Source organism: Coturnix japonica, chromosome 2 (genome assembly GCF_001577835.2).
Source record: "Coturnix japonica isolate 7356 chromosome 2, Coturnix japonica 2.1, whole genome shotgun sequence".
NCBI classification, from domain to species: domain Eukaryota; kingdom Metazoa; phylum Chordata; class Aves; order Galliformes; family Phasianidae; genus Coturnix; species Coturnix japonica.
The window spans coordinates 50,971,888-50,996,705 of NC_029517.1; the positions used below are offsets into that span (position 1 = coordinate 50,971,888).

Here is a 24,818-nt window from a genome sequence, read left to right on the forward strand (position 1 = left end):
TGAATTTATTTTCTACTGTTATTTACTGAATGTTGCCTTGGTAGAAAGACAGGGGTTTTTTTTGTTTTGTTTTTCTTTGTAAAGGTTGAGCTTTGTAAGCTAGAAACTGTAAGCATGGAAGCTGAATGTTACATAATTTTCTAATAGATGAGTGCTGAGTGCTTGTGTGAAGGATCATGTAGTTTTGAATGGACTGCTATAGCCATATCTAGATCTGCAGGCAGGTACTAAGCTGTGCTTCAAAGGCTGTTCAGGTTTTGCTTACTTGAAATTCTGATGGTGCTTGAATATGAATGCAGCCTTGTTAGATAATGTCTAATGACAATTATTCTGTATGTAAGTACTTGTGATCAAGCTCATTTTCACATCATGCAGTAAAAGTATTGTTTAGATGGAAAGCACTGACTGAATTAGGCTGACGATCAGTGATGTATACATCTTCCTAACAGGAAATAGTCCTGTTAGGAAGGAGATGGCAAGAGTTAAATTTATGTAGGCTACTTGATTAAGTATGAGTTTGTGTATTTGCATGTTTTATACTTGTGTAAGTTATGTGTATGCGTGTGTTTCAGTTCTTCCTGAGGAAACACTTAATGGTGTACTACTGAACAACACTTTTGTATTAGATGAATCTTATTTTGAGATTTAGTATTTGCTTTGTTTTGGAATGTTGGCGATATCTTTGATAAGACCTATTTTGCTTTGCAGAAATATTCTTTGCTGCCTTACTTGATTTTAGTATTAAAACAGTTCCTACTTCAGAGGGACTTGAATGAAGTTTTTACTGGTGGAATTAGCTCTTATAGCCTGATTTTAATGGCAATTAGTTTCCTGCAGGTAAGTTTGTCTCTTATTTTGCTTGTGTGTTCTTGAAAATATTTTGGTTTCTGTCACTGAGCCTTCATAGTGAAGATGCTGTTTCTTTACAATCCCATAGCAATGCATAGTTTTATTCTGCTATAGCTGTAGATATTTGATCACTGTCAATTCTGTTAGACTACATCTAAAGCCTCTTAAGATTTGTGAATTGGAATAGCAACAGGAGATTTGTTAACAGAATAGAGGCATTGCATTGCTTTCTATAACAGGCCCTGTAATGAGGATTACATCACTTTACTATGTCTGTTCCAGTATGTGACTGATCTTACTGGTGTCAAATGTGCTTGGATGGGGTTGGTCTGCTACTTCGTAAACTGAAGTAGAGAGTAGTTGATTTTGGCATTAAATTCAACAGTCAAATTGTTTTAATTACGTGTTCATCGGTTAAGCTTTAACATACTTAAAACTGGTAGATGTTTTAGTTGACTTGTGAAATCATTGGGTAGTAACTGTCAATATATTTTTGTGACAGTAATATTTCTGTGAGTATGAAGTACATAATAGGAGGTGGATTCAAGAGCTAATTCAGTTGGAGTAAATAGTTTTTCTGCGTCTGAAGGCATTAAGCCTAATTATTTATTTTTTTAAGAAACAAAACAAAAAAACTTAATCTGTTACTAAGCCTTAATGTGGCAGTAGTGATCTTTTCCAACGTTTATGATTCTATGTACCTCATTACTGTTGGCTTAGAAAAACGTTTAGAGCTGGCAAGAAATAATTCTTTTTTTTCCATATGCTGTTAAGTGCTGCCCCCTCTGGGTTACATAAAAACAATTAAGTATGTGAGTTAACTACTCAATTCAGACTTGTAGAGATAATACTCAGCTGTTTAAATGAGAGTTTTTGTTGTACTACTGTAGTCTGACAAATGTTAATTTTTAGTAATTAGTTACTGTTCTGTCACAGCTGCATCCAAGAATTGATGCCAGAAGAGCTGATGAAAACCTTGGAATGCTTCTGATAGAATTCTTTGAACTCTATGGAAGGAATTTTAACTACTTGAAAACTGGTATTAGAATAAAAAATGGTGGTGCCTATATTGCCAAAGAAGAAATCATGAAAGTCATGACAAACGGATACAGACCATCCATGTTATGTATTGAAGATCCTCTCCTGCCTGGTAAGACTGCACACTTCTTGTAGTATTCTGGGCCTCTGGCTCAACTTTTACTCTGAAACTTAATTTAGAGCCTCTAAAGTCTGTTAAATGTGTTGAGAAGCAGCTCAGAGAAAAGGATTCTTGGTGGTGAGATACAGTAACTGATGTGAATTAAGTAACTGAAATTTGTGAGGGTTCTTAGTCTGAGTAACCCAGATTGCGTGTAAGTGTTGCAAGTAAGTAATGTAGTGGATGCTCAGAAATGTGAACTTAAGGTTCTCTAGGAGTGGTAGAAGTAGTGATGGAGAAAGATCCAGAAAATCCTGGAGAAGTTATTAGTACAGAGAAATGTGGGTTTTTTGTTGTTTTGAGAGAAAGAAAGGAAAATGTAGCTTTTCCTGACACAGTCTGTGGTGCTATTCTATCTATAACCACATCCTTCTCTCTAAATTTGATAGGGATGGAGTTGATGGACTGCTCATTGGATTAAGAACTGGTTGGCTGCTTGCAGCCAAAGGGTTGTGATCAACGGCTCTATGTCTGTGTGGAGACCAGTCACAAACAATGTCCTTCAAGCATTGGTTTTGGGACTGGTGCTTTTTAACATCTTTATCAGCAGTGTAGACTGGCATCGAGTGCACCCTCAGCAAGTTTCCAGACAACACCAAGCAGTGCAGTTTATACACTGGAAGGAAGGGAAGCCATGTAGGGGACCTGGACAGGCTGGAGAAGTGGGTCAGTACTGTACTTGGGCTGGGGCAATCCTAGGTGTTTATATGGACTAGGGGAAGAATTCCTTTAGAAGCAGCCCTGTGGAAAAGGGCTTGGGTCCTGGTGGATGAGAAGTTGGACATGAGCCTGCAGTGTGAGCTTGGAGACTGGAAGGCCAATTGTATTTTGGGCTGCATTAAAAAGGGGGTGGCCAGCAGAGAGATGGAGGTGAATTGTCCCCCTTGGCTCTTGTGAGGCCCCATCTGCATCCAGGCCTGAGGCCTCCAGCCTGACAAAGATGCAGAGCTCTTGGAATGGGTCCAGAGGAGGACCACTGAGATGATCAGAGGGCTGGAGTACCTCTCCTATGAAGAAAGGTTGAGGGAACTGGGCTTGTTTAGCTTGGAGAAGGCTCCAGGGAGACCTAATTGTGGCCTTCCAGTACTTTAAGGGAGTGTATAAATAGGAGGGGAATGGTTGTTTACATGGGTTGACATTGATAGGTAATTGAAACATGGATAGGGGTAGTTTGAAATTTTTCACTCAGAGGGTGGTGACACACTGGAACAGGTTGCCTAATGAGGTCGTGGATGCTCCATCCCTGGAGGCATTCAAGGCCAGGCTGGATGTGGCTCTGGGCAGCCTGGTCTGGTGGTTGGCGACCCTGCACATAGCAGGGGGGTTGAAACTTGATGATCTTCTAGGTCTTTTTCAACCCAGGCCATTCTGTAATTCTGTGATATAAATTATACTATATAGGAAATAAATGCACCACATAATGTACCTACTCTGCATGATGGTATGGTAGAGACAGCACAGAAATATGGGCATATGGTCGTGAATGTGTATATCAAGGGATTATGGTGTTGGTAGGGAGAGTCAGTCATAGTTGGCTTCTGCATTGTACGGGGACCTTCAGCAAATGTCAGTTTTAATTGCATATCCATTTTTAAGCTAAGAAATAGATTTCTTGAAGACTTTTGATTCGGTCATGTTCAGAGTAATGGTGACTAATTTTTATTAAGATCATTAAGGCTGTCAATTAGTAATGCTTACGCTATGTAATACTTGGTTTGGATTCTACTTAAATTTTCACATGTAGCTGGAATTTCAATCCAACTTTTTTTTACAAAATGAAATTTTGGTTAATTTGGACTTATACATTAGTATTTCTAGAGTGTAATTGGCAGTTAACCTTTATGCTATCACACCTTGTGGATAGACTGTTATGTATAGCACTTTAAAAGCAGTAATTCAGGAACTGAAGTTTGGCTGCTTTCTAAATACTCAGTGTACTGAGTGTTCATACTTGTTATAAATAAGTTGCATGCAAGATAGTTTTGTCTAATCACTTCTACATGTGTAGCTCTAAGTTTCTGCCCATCATTGCTGCTGTGCTTGGCCAGGACTAAGTATGGTTATGTGCAACTTCTATCATGTTTGGCTTTCATTAGTAGCTGTATATTATTTGCCTGAAAACCTATTCCAGTGGCAGCATGACTGTGTTTCTTTGTAATCAGAAACCTGTGTCTGGTCTTCCTATCTATGGAGGACTTACAAATATCCTACACTTTTCAATATTTTAATTGTGACTTACAGTTAAGCCTTGTAATTTTTCTTCTGTTTTCTCCTTGAAGAAGAGGAAAAAATTAGATATCTAATAGGAGCTTTCAGCTGTTTATAGCATGATTTGGATGAGATTGGTCGAGATCTACTTGGGTGTTCCAGAATTGCTTCTGAGAGTCTCCAAGACAGTTTATTGAGCATATAAGGTTTGTAATTCCTGTGATTTGAGATCACAGATTCAAAGAAAGATGTTGGGAGTCTACATTTGAAGTGGGAAGTCTCTTAATCTGGCTTTGAGGTATCAGACTGATCTAGTCTGTGATGCATCGTAAAGTGATAGTTTCTATCTGATCTTCATTAATGCTTTAGGATTCCTTATGCTAAATCATTAGTGTTCTAGGACAGGGTAATGGGATGGAAATCTCACCCTAACCAATGGAAGGATTTCCAGTAAAATCTCTTGAAGCTACTACTGCATCAGTTTCTAAAAACTATTGAGGAGAACTGCAACTCATGGGAACAAATTGGAGCAGGGTAAATTATGTCATCCTAGTAGAGGTTTGTATGCGTGGGATTCACCTTCCAGTATCGTGTTTTGGAAGACAAAACTTATTGTAGGTCACAGATTTTTAGTTTGTTATTTTAACACTGATGTTGAATTTATTCAGCAAGTTATTAGAGAGGTTTTTTGTACTTCTAGTTATGAGGAGATTATCAAGGTTCATCAGGCATGTTTTTGATGCTTGAGATAGGACTGATTTGATCTTGGCTCAGGTAGGCAGCAGCAAATGTAGAAAGTCGTAATCCAAGACTTGATGGTTCATGTCTGCTATTCTTTTCATGAGAAAAGTGGTGTTCATTGTTTTGTATTACTGTATATGCAGATACATTGAGGGTAGCAGCTGAAAGAACTTTTTAATGTCAAATACTGTGAAGAGTTCTCAATTAGTGTGTAATAGCTGAAGCCCATAACCAGGTCTGCTTTAGTCTTAGCTCACTGTTGTACCTTTGCCTTTCCAGGCCATGTTTTTGAAACTGCTTCAGGTAATGAAAGGCTTCTTGACAGAGTGATAGTACTGATAGATGCTGATGGAAGTCTTAGGTATGCTTCAAGGATGAGCCCTTCTCTTAGGAAATGAATGAGGATGGAACTGAAGTCATGTATCGTTGTTATCTACTAATGTGTATCTGAGGTTGAAGTCTGAGAATTTGCATGAAAGCATTTGTGTTTGAGCTTTAGCTTTTTCAGTTTAGATTGTGACGAAAGAGTGCTCAGGTATGTAAAATGTGATGTGTTAACAAGAATAATTTATCAGAAGAAAATGTATTCCCTAAAATACAAACTTCACTGGGTGCTATTCATGGAAGCTCACATAGCTTTGGCTTCCGTACCTGCTTTTCAACTGCGGTGCTGGTCAGAAGCTCTGCAGACTGTATAATTGAATAAAACCACTTATTCAGAAATTTTTATTAATTAATTACAGGTGCAGAGTGAGGCAATCCAGAGACCTAGGCATGCTATAGCATGGGTTATCCTACCTCTTCTTAAAACTGCTTTAATGAAGATTCATACACAACTTTGGTTTAAACTAAACTGTCCTGGTTTGCTCTAAGTAGATTGGGGAAGGCCAGTGGTTTCTTTTGCTGGCAGGGGTGACAACTGCTGTCAAAAGGAGTAACCAACAATTAGTAGCAGTAATGTTTTCATTTTGGTGTAGCTCCTTCCAGGACATGTGTTACATGTAGTAGCCTTAACAGCATTATTAGGCTATGCTAATTAATGTAATTTGATTGATGCTGTGTACTCAATTCCTGTTATGTAAATCTAGTAGTAGTAGTGGTAGGTGCAGTTGCATGTGTTTAGCCCCTTGTAAATACTGTTTTTGTTTCTTTATTGCTTTTTGCCTTTATTTTCTTTTGTATGTCATTAAGTGGTATGTCATTAAGTGAAACCAGTATTGTTGCTGCTTCTGCCCTGGAGAATGTGTGCTGAATTAATCTGTTTTCCCTAGTATAACATCTTTGTTCTGATATCTTGACTGTTGGCATACCTTGGGTCTTTATGCAGTTACCTTTGGTCTAAATCCTTTGGTAAAGTCTCAGTTAACTTAGCAGTGAAGCACTGAACTACAGTGTGTTTCTTCCCAAGTTTGCTTTTCAAGGTCTGCTTCTACTCTAGGGTAGAGTCCAATTGTAAATACCTCTTTTTGAGATGTTTTGTAATTTTAAGTCTAATAAGTGCTGGGAACTTCAGCAGTATGTTATGTGAGATGCTTATTTGCTTCACATTTATGGAAGTCTTTTGTAGTCAGGTTTTAAATTAATCATTTAATGATTACATGAAAACCTCCTGTGTTCCCAGAGTGCTCTGATTCCCAATCTGTTTTCATTAATTGCCTTTTCTTGTTCAAATGGCATAACTGTTGGAGAATCTTGAAGGACTGCAATATATTGTCAAGTAGTAAAGCTGATACTGCATTTCCAGGATGGCAAATCTAAGTTAGCATGATCATCTATAATGTTTTGCTGAACCAATATACTAAAGTGAGTGAAAGTTTTTTCTCAAGTCAAATTCAGCCTCATTAGATTCACTTGCTAAAGGATAGACTTGATCCTTTGTGTATCAGTTTTCACAATTCATTATAGCTTGTTCACGGGCTTTGATTTCATTTGCAGTCTTAAAATAAATACTTTCAGTGGTTCGTATATTTCCAGTGTTCTCACAGCATCCAAGTATCATTCTAAAGGAGGAAACCTTTTACTGTTAGCAGCTTCCTTACCCACTCAAGATCTAATCTGTATTTTGGGCATGCAATTTGAGGGAAATTATTTTCAAGTGTTCTTTAAATTGAGTGGTGATAGTGAACCTTTGGTGTCTGATACCAAGTATATCTATCTACAGAAACCCCAACTGGTTTCTTGATAGTACTGATGAGATCTTCCTGGGTGTCAAATGGAACGCTTATGTTAAGCCTGTTAAGTTAATAAGCATGGTTGCTGATACAGAAGCTTTAGCATGTTTGTAATGTCTGTGGTTCCTCGTGGCACTGGGTTTGGAAGGAGTTCTGCTCTAAGTAGAATGTGCTTAAAGAGTGACAGCCAAGAACTACCGTGAACGTGATCAAAAGCAATGCTGTACAGACTTGTGGAATCCTACATGATAAAGATTTTGAGAAATTGGTTATCCTGTCAAGATAAACAACCTATATGCATTGGCTTATTCAGCTGTAGCTTTGATAAGCTTAAGTAGGCTTGATGTAAGTATACCTGGCCATTGGTTCAGTGAAGATAATGCAGTTGCACAAGTGCAATTCTAAGCTAAGTTTGGCTTGCTGAAACTTTACTGGTAAGTGAGGTAGGTTCTTTCTTCAAGATCAGCTTCAAGCTTTGTTCATAGCTATATTTTCTGTTCCTTTCAGGCTGTAATATATCAGTATTTTTCACATGCTGTACTGAATGCGTAATTTTCAATGTCATTCCTGAAGCTAGCATCCTTTAATGAGATGGGCACACTTAGTTGTACCTGATATTAATAGATTGGTCTGACCAGTTTAAACAAAGTGAAGTTGTATTGTTAAGGCTTCTGAGTTTTGAGTATGAATGATTTTTCTGGTTACTGATATTAATAAAGGTGATCTGATGATTGTCACATTATTTCAGGAAACGACGTTGGCAGAAGTTCTTACGGTGCCATGCAAGTGAAACAAGTTTTTGATTATGCCTACATTGTTCTTAGCCATGCAGTATCACCACTTGCAAGATCATATCCAAATAGAGATTCTGAGAGGTAATTAGTCCACTTTTTGAATATTGTTTGTTTCTGTAATCAATTAGGATGTTGAGTCTAATCAATAAAAGGAATATTGCTCTTTATTGTTTAACTTCAGTTGTATTGAAATCTACTTAGAAATTCAGGCTGGTCCAGTGCTATGAGAGTGCAATACCTTCATGTGCTGCATTGAAATGAAGACAACATGACAAAAGCCAGAATTAATCCAGTGTGAGGTTTTTTAGCGTGGAAGAATGCCAGAGTAGCCTCTCCAGAAATGTTCTGCCTGAAGTATTGCAAAGGAATGATGGCCGACTTCAAATTTGGTTTGATTTCTGTCTGCATTACAGCAGAGAAATGGGTTTGAACAAAGTTTACACATAAAACTAGACTAGAAATTTTCCCTGTTCTCTAATATGTGGACCCCCAGATTTTTTTTAAAAGGCTTCATATGAATCTGTCACTTATTGAATAATGATTGAATTGCCATTAAAAGCTAGCATACTCCTAAATGTGGTATTTTTAGGTACATTTTGATGTCTTTCATAGAAACACTGTACAGCTGAGTGTGTTCTCAGCTCTTAACTTTGCAAATTTTGTGTATTTTTTGATGAGGAGAAAAAAGTGAAGTTATCTCAGCTGTGTCATATTTTCATTCATGTATCTGCTCTAACATACGGTGTTTAATCCTAACCTTCAGTGCAAACTGGGATAGATCAAAGGATATATCTTCTCTGGGACTTCCTTTGAATTCTAGTAGTATTCTGGGCTCCCTGACTGATTTTAGAGGGAGGTGGCTATAGGAAGTCATGTTAGTTATATAGATAAAATTGCAAACTTTAGTCAAGGTACTAATTTCCACTATTAATGTAATTGGAAAGGGAAATAGTTATCCTGTACTAAGTTTATTATTTGGTGAGGCAACTTGCATATATGGTAAGTTTGCCATAAAGTAGTAACCTTTTGTTTCTGGCTTTGATACTCTCAGGTTTTAATAGTGCCTGTGAATCCCTATTGTTTTTTTTCTGTGGTGCTAAATTTAGAGACTGAGACAGTTCATGCCCCTGTGATGATGGAGATAGGTAGCAAGAGTTTCATGTTAACATTTAATGTTGTTGTTTTAAGGTACTGTCTGATAATGTTGTTTCATTCCTATGTACGTATGGGTAGAAGGACCTAGGGCTGTATGAAGTTTTGCTTATCTTAGGCCTTAGTTAGCAATTGGGTGATTCTTCAGAGGTTTTAGTCATTCTCTTATAGGGTGCCTCTTATGTTAGACATCATAACTAAGTTTGTAAATGCATTTAATGCAAGTCTCAGATGTCATCAGTAAGTACACTTGTTACTGTATGTAGGGAAATGTTTGAATTATCAAAGCTCCAGACTTGAGAAATCCCAGTGGCCATGCAGGTGTTACACATCTGACCTGTCTTTCTGCTACTTTGAGCTCTTTGTGCCAGTGATATGAGTCTCAAGACTTGTCATACCTGTAACTTACCATTGCGTCAGGAGCAATATGTCAAGTGTCATAATAGATGCAGCTTTCAATGAAGACTAACCTGCTTGGTGTTGCCACAACTGGGGCTGTTTCCCTGCATTATGAAAACCTGTTGAACAGTCTGGTGGGTTTGAATTGTTATCTATTCTTTTCAGGGGAAACCTGTGTGTATCTTGTGGTCTTGTCTTGTACATGCCTGGCCATATCAGTAGCTTTCAGGTCCTTCTTAGTGATCGTTATTGCCTTTTTTTCAGTCAGTCCAACCTGAAGAAGCACAAGTCTAAGGTAACTTAAAGCTTTCTAGTCAACTGCTGCTTCTGATGTTTCAAAATATGCCAGATTTTGCTCTTTCAGTACAGGCCTTACACGCCCATATTCTCTGCTAACATGACCCCTGGTACAGTATGGGCATATCCACATTACTCTGTCATCTTATTTAAGCTTCCAAATAAAACATTTGAAGCATGCTGGGAGTAAAGGTTATCTTTTGTCTGGGCTTCTCATTATATTTTGTATCAGTGCTGAGAAGCAGCAGTGATCAGTTAGGTCTTAAAGGTAGTTAGTCAACGTTACAGGAATTAACTCTTTTTTTGTTCCCGGTCTTCCTCTTGCACACTGTGTTTCTAGAATGCTTCGTGAGAGGTTAATAGGCTGTTCAGCAGATTTCTAGTCCAGAAAGTTTCCTGTCAACTTGGAAGGAAGGATTTCTTTAGTAGGAAATACATTGTACCTTGTCTAGCCTATCTATCCACGGACTTATTCCCCTGTTAGCAGTTCATTATCTTGCTTCTTGATCTATGTATTCCTGACTCTTGCCTTTGGTTAGATGTAATGAGCCTGTAGTCAGAAGCTGAGTCAGTTTAACTCTCTGGTCTGACTGAAGGAAGCTACATCAACACTGTCGTCTCCTAAAGAAGCTGATCCAGTTTTCGTTGTGGCTTTTTGAAGGACAGAATAGAAGCAAGAGAAGCAGCTGGAAGTTGTTCAGAATGGAGAGAGTGTTACTGTATTGCTTGACAGTCACAAGTTATGCTGGAGGGCTGTGTGTGCGTGTATATATATACATGACATAAACTCATCCTCAGGGTTATAGTGTCTGTAAATGAGGATGTTAGCCTACAATACTAACTTGTCATATTGTTGAAGTATTCAGTCAGCATCCCTAAACAGCAGCATAGCCATGTTTGGGAGGCAGATCGGGTCATGTGAAATAAGGAATGGAAATGTGGTTCTCCTGTGGTTTCTCATCAGTATAACTATGTCTGAAATCTTTGTTAGCATAACTAAGTCTGAAATCTTTGTTCAGTTTGTTGAGTTCTATATTCCTATCAGATCTCTCCTTACTTGGAGGTAAATGAATAGTGGAGGTGGATGAGGGAAAGATACTATCATGCCAGAAGGCGAGATTGAGAGTTGGAGGAAGCATGTTTTGCATGTTTGGGCTGTCATTTGCAGATGAGAATCTTAAAAAATAGTCTGTTTTCTCCATCTTTTTGCTTTGCAGCTGTTAGGTCTGTTCTTAACCCACTAGATCAAACTGCTGTTAGGTCTGTGTGTTCGGTTTGGGTTGACTCTGACTGGTCAGGACAGCTCCCAGGACTGTCAAAGGGAATGTTGAATTGATCTGCTAGATTTACTGACACGTGGCAGAAGTACTAGTCTTTTCTTTGCTTCTTGTCTTAAATGCTGGGTGGCTGTCATTAGAATGCATACTGTCTTTCAAGAAATGTCAGCAGTATCAGCTTTCCCTACACAGTGTTTATCTCATCAAAGGCTTGACATTTTTCTTTCTAATCCATGTGCTCAAGCAGATCCTTCTGGCTTTAGATTGTTGTCCCTCTTTACTATCAGGGAGATACTTCAGAAGTTCAGTATCCTCTAACAGTGTCTCTCAGGCAATGATTTTCGTGCTGTAGAAAACTGTCTGGAGCTTTAGATATTGCCTCATTAAATCTTGTCATCAATCTGATCATTTTAAGAGCGATCTTAAGGAAAATTTGCATCATTGTTTTAATGTAGTGACTGCTAGAAAGTGTGTTCTGTTCCTTTTTAAGGTACTTAGTTGTTGAGCTGTGAATCCCAAGAATTCATTATGATAATAGTGACAATCATGTCAAAGTATTCAATTCTTTATGTAAAATTCAAGGTTGTATCCCCCAGCATGCATTAAAGCATTTATGTAATTACATAATAGGATAGCAGATAACACTTGTTCTGTACATCAGGATCTTCTACATGTGTTTGACTTTTTACTTAAGTGATGTCATATGGTCCAAAGCTTGCTTAAAATTCCTGTTTCAATGTTGACACGCTGGCATGTCTTTAAAGTTGGGAATCTAAATGTGGAACATATGGTACTTGGTCTTGCAGTGAAATTATAATGCCTAATGAATTAGAACTGTTGCTCCTTGCAGAGGAGTTGAAATGGCCTAATAAAGGCAGTGTATATACTTCTAGGCTATATGTCTTTCCTATTAATGCACCTCAAATATCGATAAAGGCACAGTGTACCTGTTATGGTGTGAAATTTATAAAAATTTTATTACAACTGTTGAAGATTTTCATAATTCAAGTAATTTTACATTTTTCTGGGATGGATAGCTTTTCATAGCTTGTTTTTGTACAGTAGTTGGTCCTTCATGGATCTTGAGCATGTATAGTAAGCATTAGTATAGTTAGTGTTCCAGCTCCCAGCCCCTGATAGAAGGAAAACTTGAAAGTTAATTTCTTAAACTAGAACAAAAAACTGTTCAAGATAACACACAGTCCACCTGTATGAATGTTGGGAAGGTATGCAGTAAAAAGTTACTCTGTACTTGTTGATAACTGGTCATGAGTTAGCAGGATAAAAGGATCAGGTGGGCTTCATCTCACAACTAGTTAACCTTTAAAAATTTCTTTAATAACTTAACATGGGATTTTGTGCCAGTCTGTATCTTGTCTACTACATCACAATGCATGATAGTTCCTTTACAATTGTGGAGATCTTTCAAGATGCCTTGTAAATCTGTAAGCAATTACTAAGGAGAGTCTATTCAGTGTGAAGAATGATTTGAGGGGCTGAGTACATTTGTACGTTTTATAGTTGTTATGCAGATGTTCTAAGGGAGTAGGAGAAATACATTTTGTTTGGGGAAATGCAAGAACCTCTAATTTGCCTTTTTCAAACACAATATAATTTGTACATAGTTTCCTGGGAATTAAGATGAATTCCATTTAGAAGTAAAAATCTTACCTGTGTCAGTGCTTTCAGGTTAGCGTGGCAGGAGAGAAGTAATAAACTAATTTAAAATGTGATCCTTCAGTGACTTGTGCTGATTTAAGAAAAATGAAGGTTCAAAAAGATTCTTTGGTTAGGGATATCTTAAATTGACTCCAAACATAATTTCAGTGCTTTCTAAAATGCTTGCAAGTATGTATGTAACCAATAGTCTTAATTTAAATATTTTTTAGCACATTAGGTAGAATCATCAAAGTGACCCAAGAAGTGATTGACTACAGGGCCTGGATTAAAAAGAAGTGGGGGAGCAAAATTAATTTATCACCTGAACTTGGTAGGTATAGCAAATCTTTTGAAACCAACTGAAACATTTTTTCTTTGACTTAGTGCAGTTCAGAATAACTGTGCTTTGAAATGAGTTATTTCAGGTATTCTGTAGGAAACTTAAAGAAAAAAAATAAAGGGATTTTTAACTTTTTGATCCAAAACTAATATTCTGAGCTTGTTTGTTGGCTTGTAAACAAAAGTAATTCTTAGATTTGAGGATCCATATGTTGTATTGTGCTCTTAATTGATGCTCATGTTTTCTGTTAACAGATAATAGGTTGAAAATAAGAGACCAGATATCTCCATGCAATGGAGAACAGAACAACAACAGAGACTCTGAATCATCTTACAACCAACGCTTGACTTTGTCATTGACTAGTACACAACAGTTATCCTCTGGCTCATCTGCGTCGTCTGTATCATCACTCTCTGGCAGTGACATTGTAAGCTTTTTTATTTTAATGTGTTCAACTAATAAGCAGAGTTTATCACTCCCTTTGAAACATGTGATACTGTCCCTCAGCTACTGCAGATAATTAATAACTTCCCCTGCTCAGGGAATTACTTCTTCGTTAAATGAAATAGGTCTTTGTTCCATCCTAAATCTTTGGTACCCATTGTGGTATTAGTTAGATGTAATAAGATGTATGTGCCAAGTTGACAGTAGCTAATTAAGCAGGATAGTAAAAATCTCTTAATCAAATTTTCCTATCAAGAAAAATCTCATTCTCAATTTCCAGTCCTGTTTTCTTGCGCACTAAATTGAACGTGAATTTTACTGTGAGGATGAATAATACTACATCATGTTTTCAGCCAAACAGTCAATTCACATTCTAATGGTGAGAGGCCCTAACGTGCAAGTTTGTCAGCTTCCTTGTTGGAAAGTGCAGTTTGAAAATGGTTGTTAAGCATTATTGTAACTTCATGGAAGAAGAAGCAATAGTTTGTCTAGGTGTATTCCCAGACTCTTAACAATTGTCAGGTGTTTTCTTTTCATATAGTTTTAAATCAGTGGAGTTGGGCTGTGCAGATGATAAAGCACAAACTCGCTTTGCATGAGGTACTCAGGAATCTGTTGAATTACGTTGTGTTTTAGGTGTCAGTATTGACTGGGAGAAGATGCAATGTCCAGTTGTATTTAACTGAGTAAAGGGGTAGTGCTGAGTCCAAGCACCTGTCTGCTAACTGCTTTCAAAAACTGGACAAGCAAGGAATAAATGTTCAGATGGAAAAAGAACAGCTTGGTGTTTGCCAGTGATGCTGCTAGTTGTGCTCTTGATTTGAATGTGACAGTGAAGAAGATAGAACTGTAAGATATGTTTTATGAGGAAGTGAAAATATTTGTTAGATGTCATGCACTCTCAACCTAGCTGGGGGCATGAGCAGTAGTGACTTCCCCTTAGTCCCATTTTGCCTGACATTACAAGATGAAAAACTTAACTGCCTAATTATCAGATACATTAGTAAGTGAAAAGTGGAAAAACACTCAACAAGAAGGACTTGCAGTTAGCATGTGTGTTCCAGAAGTAAACAGAGGTGATGCTACTTAGAAAAATAAGAAGCCTTATGTCCATGTACTTGTCCCTCTTTTATGCCCTGTTTATTGGTGTAGTGTCCTTTAGACTTCCAGCATATTACCTTAATTTGCAGACAGGTTTCTGATAGAGTCCATCCTATCTGCACTTGGGATATGCAAGGATGATAATATTCTTGTTGAGTAATTCTGAGCTGTACTTAATTCAGAAAGAGAAATGTATTCTGCTGAAGTTCAGGAGGTTCTGTGATTTGGTCTAGTGTAGTATTATTTGTAGTATCTGGTCTAGTTCAGGCTCCAGCAAAGAAAAATTCCATCATGTGTGAGATCCTGTTTGTGGCAAGACTTCTAGTGCATGCTGCACATAGGTACGATGCAATGAACTTCATCCAGTACCAGTTTCAGAACAAGGTAATATAGTGTTAATGTTAAAAGAGGTCTATATAGTGTTAGCTCTGATCTTGTGGAAGGATGATTCTGTATTCATTTCAAGTTAAATTTTAAGTTTGATACTAAAGACTGAAAAGAAGATGCAGATTGTAAGGAAAGTGCAGGAGGCAAGGAGATCCTAGATTGACAGTTTGCTCTGTTACCAGATACAAAGATCATAATTTATATGGATTTTCCAAGGCTGTAAAAATAACAAAATGCTAACAATGTCTGGCTGATGAAGGACAGCAAAACTAGAACTTCACGAGTCCTGGCAAACTGAAATCTCAATCACAAAAAAAGAAAAGCTTTGCTAGAATCTAGTAAATTTCAGATCAGTCATCTTAGAAGCAAAATCTGACTCGTGATATCTCTTGCTATCTGAGCTGTTCAGTTTGTGGATTTATCATAGTGTACATGTCAGCAGGGACCTTTAACTCACAGTGACACTTCTCTGCAAGATTCTGAGTACTGACATTCCCATTCTGTTAGCTCAGCTCTGTAGGCAGTGTAAGTGTTCTAGCACATGCTAGAAAAGAACCTATGAATACAAAGGAAGTGGTCATCAGAACATAAGATTGCATGTGTATTTCTTCTGTTAATTATCACTGATCTATTTAGTATATTTTTTTCTGAACAAAGTATTCAACTGTGCAGTTACTTAAAATGTTGTATGCTGCTCTGATTAAAAAAGCAGCATGTATTCTTTTCTTGCCCACAGGTAAGTTATGAAACTACTGCACATTCCCACATGATCCAGCAAGTGCTGGAATAAATAACATTGCTGGTTGTATGAACTTATTTGTTCTGAAGGTGCTTTATAAATGTCTTTGCCATCAAGGACTGTGCAAAATGTCTGAGGTTTTCCTCTGCGGGAGCAAGTATCAAACTGTTCTGCAATAGAAAATAAGTATCTGGTATCAGGAAATTCCATTTTAACTCTCCTACTGACTCAGACTGCTGCAGCAATCTAAAACCAGATGTTCACCTTTGCCCCTTTGCAGGCTATGGCTAGCAGTAGATAGCAGTCTGAGAAACTAAGTAACTAAACATCTCCTTTTTTTAATTTCCTGTTCTGGATCTGTGCTTTGCAACTGCTGATCTGGATTTCTTGTTGCTTAAGTGTTATGGAGAGCTTCCCTCCATTAATTCACAAAATCTTAAAGTAGTGATAGAGAATATGTACCTAACCAATGATCTCTGCCAAATAGAAATACTTGTGGTATGTTTTTTTCCGTCTAATTTTGGTCTAGTATAGACTGGTACTAAATGTACTCTGTAATTTTGATGCCCTTGTGCCAAACAGAGTTTAGAATGTAATGTGACAGTGGTACCTGCATATCAAAGTAATGTAATTGATCATAGGAAAACTCTAAAGCTGGTTTTTAAATCTAATAGATTCACAACCTCTGAAATCTAGTCCAGCACAATTGCAGAGTTTTGTTGGAAGTTTGGATATAGGAAATCTTGTATGCATTATCTCAGAATGCCTCTAATGGTAACTTTCTTGGGGCTTGTATGACAAGATTTCATGTAGAATTTTGAATTCTCAAGATCATTACAGCCGTGTTAAGGTAATGGAAATTCCAGTGAACAAGGTAACCTGTATAGTCTATTTAAGTCTCTTAATATTATGTGTTCTTTCAGGCTGTTCCTGAATTTTAGCTGTAGTCATTGCTGTTTAGCCTTAATAATAATGTTTTGTCAGAATGTCACTGCTTGATCTGCCCACCATTCTGCCACTGTCAGGGGATACGCCAACCACTACCTTGAATGTTTTGTGGATCTTCTTTTCACTGTCTTCCACTATTAAATATTCACTATTGTGATCAGATATTAATGTTATTAAAGTAGTAGATAAATGACTGACAAGACTGATCCTCATTGCTATCATTCTGCTGAGTACAAGATCCACACTGACTTAGGAACTGTTACTTGCTGTGCAGTATTTGTGGCATTTAGTACTTGGGCTCAGTTTTTAATTATCAGCTCTTCCTTTTTATTCCTGTTGGTCTTGAGGGCTGCAAATTTCACCTGATTGGCAGAAACTGTTGAACTTCACAATTTGGAGGTGGTAAAAATGACATGTCTGTCCTGATAAATTTTGCTTTCTTATTTAAAGGGATGAAGTTGACAGGTGTAAGACGTGCTTATCTGCAGTAGGACAGACACTGACACTTCAAAACAGTTACAGCTCTTCTTGCAGAGTTGTTATATCTGTTTAGTGACTGATTTATCTTACTGTGTTCCAGTTAAGTGTGTGTAGGGGGGGTGGGCTGGAGGAGTGTGGCCCAACAGAATTCTCAATTTGAAAGCCAAAGCTTCATAGAAAATTACTTTTCTACCTTTTTACTTGTCAGTGTTCTCATGCCATAACTGAAGTAACCATTCAAATATGGATGGATAATTGACCATCTTTTGATAAAATGCATGTCCTGTCTTACTCTTCCTCCTTCCTGATCAAATGAGGGGAAGCAAGTCCTCTTAAAAAGAAAACCAACTCAATCTTTAGTCTCTCAAGAAAGGCTGACTGAAGTCATTATTTAAATCTGTCTCCAAATAAAGCAGCCAGCAACCTTGAAACCTTCTCTCCCCAAATCTCTTAAAACTTTTCCCTGTTCTTACTGTGTAGGCTTCTGGCATTTTCTGTGGATCAGAGAGGAACAAACATTGCCTGTACAGCTCTTTCCTGATTATTTTTCTTTTTCACTCTCCACTTGTAGACTTTGTTTTCTTAACCCATATTCTTATGTGCTATTTTATACTGTCTTGTCTTACTTCAGTTCTTTTCTCAGTTGCTCAAGCAGGCTTTTTATTATGTATACCCGCTTGATGTAAGAGTAAACTTGTACAGTGCTACAGGAGGCAGAGTTTGGAAAAACAGATCTTTTAGTAAATTATTCTGAGTAACAAAAGGTGCAGAGGAATTGTGAATCAACAAATAAAACTTGATTTTACTTATTTGGTGTCTGTGAGGTAAGGAGAAAGAAGCACACTGTTTCATGAGTTAGGCAACTTTTTGATGCCTCCAGCTAATTACGTTCTTGCCATATATTAATATTACCTCACCTGGAAATGAGGTGCCAAAGTCACTTTGGGATGGAAGAAAACCTAAACTGAACATTTATATGCTTAACTTGCTTTAATAAGTGCTATAATTTAATGCTTAATTTGAAGAACGTTTACCTGCAAAATTTGGAGAGCCAGTCAAATGAAAATTGTAGGAGTAATAAAGGAAGTTTGAAATGACACACTTTGGGGAAATATCTTCTGTTTAATATTGTTAAAACGAGTAAATTTGTAGGCGTTGGAGAAGATAACAGTGAGGCTAAAGGGGCGCTTTCTTTGCATTTTTAATATTGGGAGATTAGATTAACTTCAGTTGTATTTCTGTGAAACTGCTACTAGTTTTGGAGGACATGTTGGTTTTTTTTGTTTTTTTTTTTAGTTTGCTTCTGTCAGGTATCTGTTCTTGCACTTCCCCTCCCTCTCCTATTAGCATGACAAACTTGCTTTTGTAATGGAGTTTAACTAGGGACAGAAAAATCAGTTGCCTCATATTTAAGGTTTTGTTTATAGATTGGCACATGGAGGGGGTGCAACTAGTTTGATTATTGATGCAAGTTCACTCTCTTGTCATCTGCCATAAACAGACATGTTGAATTCATTCTACTTTATTATACCATAGTTTGTTAAGGTTATAGCTCCACCTACCAAAAAGGGAAATGGCGCAAGCTGGTGTGAAATGGGATGAGGATTTGAAGTCTGTCAAATCACCTTGGAAGTATGTGGATTTGTCAAGAAGATTTGAGTGTGCTGGACTAAAGCCATTCAAACAAGATTATGCACTGGGGTTCTTCAGTACTTTGGCTGAACTTCTTTGAAATGTTTGAATTTTTCTAGTGTGGTTTCATACTACTGCTCAGTCAATCCACTAGTTGTTCTTTCTAGGGATGACTCTGCTCGTTTGCTCCTTGGGCTTTTCTGCATTGATACTCAGATGAACTTGTGGTGAATTGACTGAAAGGGTAAAAGCAAAAGAAAAGAGATTGCTGTTTCTGTGGTTTGCCTCAGAATTGGCTCATAATGCTAAGTGTTATTGCAAGTACAGTGGAGAGGGAATAATGGAAGAAGTGAAAGAAATAGGAATGGCAGCGATTACCTATTAGATCACTTTGCTCCTGCTGTTGTAACAGCACATTGAGAGGAGCATGTGAGAAAAATCTATACTGTAAAGTTCCAACTGTAGACACCAGTGCTCAGTTCTTTGCTTTCCAAGAACATAATTTGTATGGAAGTAGTCTTTGTTCTCACAGCTTCCAACTTCTAGATGTTGTAGGAAAGGGAGATGATTGAACTGATGGAAGAAGGCTGGAGAATTGGACGATAAGAACACCTTTTAGATCTCTAATTCATTCTTGTATGTATGTCGGGGACAACCTATATATGTTATGCTACCAAGAATCTTCCATTCTTTGTTAAAGGTTTTGATTTCTTAACGTTGATTTCTAGGATAGTTAGATTTTTTTTTTTTTTTTTTTCCCCTTAGAGTAACAATTTTAACAATTGCCTGAGATTCTAAAACTTGTTTGACCCATGTATTTAAAAGAAATATTGAAAATTGAATTCCTAAAATAGTAACTATTGCCAGTTGAACAGTTTGAATCAACTAGCGATGTCATAAAACAAAGCAGAAAACACTTCTTCCATACTGTTAGGTTTGTGGATAGGATACCTGTAAATATAATTAAATCACATGATACTAGTAGAAAGTGAACTATTGTGCTGAAGGATGGATGTATCTACAAACTTTATCTTGCATCTTACCTTGTATCTAAGTCTTGAGTTATTAATGGAATTGAAATAAACTCTTATGGTCAGACCTAGTTAGTAAGGGGATTCCTGATGTTAGGAACAGACATTTGCATGGTAAGATCACTTCAGCTTTTCCTCTTACAGTGCATTTGTTGTTTCACTGTTTCTGCTCAAATAGAAAGCTAGGGATCCTGTTAGTCAAGCAAAAGTTGCAGTTTGATCTGGCTTCCTCAGTAACACTTGTTGTTTCTCCTCCATGCTTTTTCCTTACCTACAGCAAGGTAAATTGAACACTCCTACCTAATCAGAGATATAAGTAGTAGAAATCTTCCTTTTGAATACCGTGTTCTTATTCAGGAAATTGAAACTGATTTAAAGAATAGGTTTTAAAATGGAAAGTTGTCACTGGTATAAGCCTGTTCCTGTTTCCAAAGGTTCTCTTCAGGTATTTTTGTGAAGGTGTACAGTTATACAATTGTATAGTTATACAATTATACAGTTGATTGGTAAACAGAGATTAAACAGATCTTTATTCTGAAAGATTATAGTGATTGAAAGATAAGCTATGATAAAGGGAAAATGCTCATTGATGTTGAAGGTTTGTAGTAAACTCCACAAAGGTGCAATCTCCACAGAAAGAGTAGTAGTCAGCCCTTAAATGAGATATGGGAGAGCTGGAGCAAAGCTCCACCCCTTCTGGTAGCACAGCTGAATTACCTTCACCTGTGCCCTCACAGCTGAGGCACTGCTTGCCCCAGGTGGTTAATCAGAGGTTCAGGCTGTGATCAACAGTTTCCTGTACAGAAGAGCTATGGCAGGCATGCAAAGTAGCAATAAAGAGATCAGGAACTTAACTAGGTGCTTACTGCAGTTATTGTAGCTTCATCCCTATATAATTAGCTAAAAACATTAGGGGGAATCTTATTCCTGTATTCATATCTGCCTTTTTACAGTGTAATCTCTATAGCTTTTATACTGATGAAGGTCAGAGCTCTTGTCTTCCAGACATGGATCTGAAGTGTAAAGTATTTGTAAACTTCTGGATCTGCCTTTGCCTATTCACTTGAGTGTGTTTGAGTGCTCTAGATGTGCAGTGTTAACTCTGCTTATGATGCATATGCAATTGCTTTTGATCAAGCTGGAAAGAGGAGGAATAAGAAATTTAGTAGTGAGTTCCATTACAGTGTTTCTGTAGTCTTACATCCGTCTTGCTTTCCCCTGAAGAATTGTGCGTACTTCCAATGAAAACTGATGAGAAAAGAAGTGGGTAACTAGTGCTTATATGTTAGTTTTGTCTGACAGGCCATCTCCTTGTTTCTTGGTAGGTGGAGCTCTAACTTTAGTGGGTTGAATGAGAGAAGAGTAAGAATTTGAGTAATTTTTCCATACAGTTAAGTACAATCCATAACACTGTTCTGAGGACTGATTCTATCATGACACCTGCAATTGTAGCCCGCATTTCACTGTCACTGTTCTTGCACTGTTTTTTTTTTCTAGCTGTAGTTCCTACCTCTTAATTCCAATCTGGTAGAAGAGAGCTTTATTTGGCTTTAGATCAAGCTGACTGGAAGTGATTTGTTATCACTATAGATCTGTTGACTTTGTCTTCATGATGGAGGCTCAGTTAAACTCAGTCTAAACTGCTAAATATAGTAGTAGCCTATTTTATTTTCTTACCACTGAAAGAATTTTTACAGTGTTCACAAGAGTTTATATTTGGATGCATTTTCACATTCATAGACTGTATATGCTGTATTTTCTGTAAAGTTGCTTTTCTTTTCCCCTTTTTCTCTGCCAAAAGGATTCTGATACACCACCTTGCACAGCTCCTAATGTTTACCAGTTCAGTCTGCAAGCACCGACTCAACTTATGGCCAGTTTACCACCAGCATTGCCTATGCCAAGTGGTAAACCCCAATCTGCGCCTACAAGAACCTTGATAATGGCCGCCAGTAATCAGGTATGAGCCAATTGAATGGAGCTACCTTTTTATGAGAAAGTGATCAAATTGGAATTATAAATCATTTGCGCTGTGCTGTCAATCTAAAAAACGCTGGAGATATACTTGATGTAGCATGTGCTGAATTTCATATAACCACTAAGCTACTTAACTGCTATGTCAGAAGCACAGGAAGAAGAATGGGTGGGAAGTGTCTGAGATACTTGGAGCTCTTCCACAGCACACTGACCCCTAGGAATAACCTGATAGGCAAGTGTCAGACATCTGACACTAACCTATATTTGAGAATTCCAGTGCGCGAACTAGTGGGATATTTGCAGATCTCTAGGCTATTTAATTTCCTTTAAGTAGAAACTTCTCGCAAGTGATGTATCTGTTAAGCTAGTGTTTGAATGTGAAAAGATACCGGTGCCTTGTCTGGGTGTGTTTAGTGGCCTTGATTTCTGAATTGCTAGAACAAACTTGTCTCCACTTGTAACTTTCTGTAATAATTCTAATGATGGAGAAAAAAAATGAGGCATGTTTCCAGGAAAGATACCAAAGTATTAAGTGTGCAGGGAGACAGTATTTTACCTAACAAGCCTTCAGTATTTTAGCTAGCATCCATTAATGTACAAAGAGAATAAAGATCCTTAGCTTTTCCTTACAACCTTGGTGCATCTGTCTACAGCAAAATGCTCCCTCAATTTTGGTTATTGAAACTATTAGTCAAAACAGCTGCCTCATAAGTGCAAGTTGGGGTAGTTGGTTGTCTATTCATGAGTGCATGTTGGGGTAGTTGGTTGTCTATGATAAGGAAACAATGGAAATTTCTTTGTCTGGCCTGGTCAGATTTCTGCAGTGTTTTCAATGTTCTCTCAATTTTTCTGTAGCATTTCTTGGAACTGTAGGACAAGGATACTTTTTATTTCATGACTTTTTTTTTATCTGATTCGGAAATTCCTTGATGTTTTTGAAAGGGACCTTTAAGACTATCTTCAAACTCCTCTGTCACTTCAGGGGAGTATTCCACTAGACCAGATTGGTAGAAGTTCTATCCAACCTGGTCTTGAACACACAGGATTGCAGGAGTTGTAATGCATCTCTGGAGATCATCTAGGCCAGCCCCCACTGAACACTTCCAGGGAGGGATTATGATACAGGATGCTTGGTTCAGTCAAATCCATTACTCTTTCTACTGAGGACTCTGTACCTGAATGCAGTGCTTCTAGAAGAGGTCACCACATCACAGAGTAGAGGGTCAGGATCACTTCCCTTGACCTGCTGGTGATGCTTCTTTTGATGCAGCCCAGGATGCAGTCAGCCTTCTGGGCTCTGAGGGCACATTACTCATTAATGCCTAGCATGCCATCCACCAGAACCCCTAGCCCCTTTTTGACAGAGCTGTGCTCAATACTTTCATCCTTTAGCTTGTATTGATAGTGGGGGTTGCCATTACCCTGGTGCAAGACCTCACATTTGGTTTATTGAACCTCATGAGGCTCTTATGGGACTGCTGCTCCAGCCTGTCTAGTTCTCTCTGGATGGTATCCCCATCCCTCAGGTGTGTTGACTGCAACAAACAGCTTGGTGTCATCTGCAAACTTTCTGAAGTTGTACTTGATTGCACTACTTATGAAGATGTTGAAGAACATTGGTCCCAGTACTGACCCCCGAGGGACAGTACTTTTTACTGGTCTTCACCCAGCCACTGATCACCACTCTATGATCTCTTAACTTGTACCTCATACATTCAACAGTCCACCTGTCAAATCCATTTCTTTCCAGTTATGAGAAGGATATTATCAGAGGGATGACCATGTCAGAATTTTCAGTGAAATTCACATGACATCAGTGGCTTAAAAAGTTTAGTCTTACAGTTAGTCTTAAAATGTTTTTCCACATACTTCAACTTATGTCCATTTCTCCTTGTTCTTTTACTAAGCATTTTTTTCTTACTAAGAACAGTCTTCCTCCATTTACTTTTAATCCTCTCATTGGGTACTTAAATCCATTAGTAAGATCCTTGCCCCTCAGAGTTCTCTTTCTGGGAGTAAACAGTGCAGCTCTGACATCTTTTTCATGTATGACAAGTGTTTCAATGTCTTATTCTCACAGACTTTCATTGGACTCACCTCAGTATGCCTGTGTCTCTTGTACTGGGGAGCACGGACTTTTAGTGCTCCAGATAAGGCCTCACTGGTGCTGAGTAGAGGGGAAGGATCACCTCTCTTCACCTTGTAAGTGATACCCTTCCTAATGTAATGCAGCCTGGGATGTTGTTGACCTTTCTCGATATGTTGCTGATAAGGGTACATTTTTCATTGAGCCGATGACATTGTTTAGAGATGGCACCTGTCTCTTACTATAGAATGAAAAAAGTCAGTGCTTGGTTGGAACTTCTAGATATCTAAGAAGCTCTATCTGAGCAGTTTTTTCATGTTCAATAATATCAGCCTTGAGTTATGGCTTATTATAGCTCAGTCACAGATTCTTCGTGGTTGCTACACAAATATTAAAACATTTCACAAAAATGTTTTTCAAGATACCCCCCTTTTGTTTAGACCATATTACTGTTGCTCTACATACTTCTGGTATTCCACTATTCCCTTGTAGACTGCTTAATGCGGTCTTCAAAAATTTTTCCATAATGTGCTTTCCCCATCTGTTTTCTCTGCAATCCTTAATCATATAGCAAGCCCCCACTTGTATCTCAAGTATGATCTTTGTTTTAATCTCCTGAATGATTAATTCAGTTCTGTTAATTCCAGTTCTATGTTAAACTCATGTTAAGTATAGACTTAGTCTGTTTTGTTGCTAAATTCTTTTCTATGAAAAGGTGTCCTGTAGCTTAACTTCATCAAAGTTGTGTGAAAACAAAATGAAATTGCAGTTATTAGTACAAAACAAGTTAGTATTTGGAGCTGGTTAGGTTGTAAAGAGGCAACTTGAATGAATGTTGGACCTTAGCTGCAATTTTGAATTTTGGAAGAGAAGTGTTTTGCAACATTACTTGGCTTTTCTTCATTAGT

The 24,818-nt window shown here is 37.7% G+C and overlaps 1 protein-coding gene across 6 annotated transcripts in view; it reads left to right on the forward strand.

The window, feature by feature from the left end:
* TENT4A (terminal nucleotidyltransferase 4A) overlaps positions 1-24,818 on the forward strand; it is a 52,756-nt gene that overhangs the window by 20,572 nt on the left and 7,366 nt on the right. For 3 of the 6 annotated variants that reach the window (XM_015854363.1, XM_015854364.2, XM_015854365.2), the window contains exons 6-11: positions 709-837; positions 1,786-1,999; positions 7,916-8,042; positions 12,976-13,076; positions 13,340-13,512; positions 21,649-21,807. In XM_015854363.1, coding sequence (XP_015709849.1) covers positions 709-837; positions 1,786-1,999; positions 7,916-8,042; positions 12,976-13,076; positions 13,340-13,512; positions 21,649-21,807 — 903 coding nt within the window. The remainder of the gene's footprint in view (positions 1-708; positions 838-1,785; positions 2,000-7,915; positions 8,043-12,975; positions 13,077-13,339; positions 13,513-21,648; positions 21,808-24,818) is intronic. The other 3 variants (XM_015854370.2, XM_015854369.2, XM_015854368.2) reach the window with 1 other exon arrangement.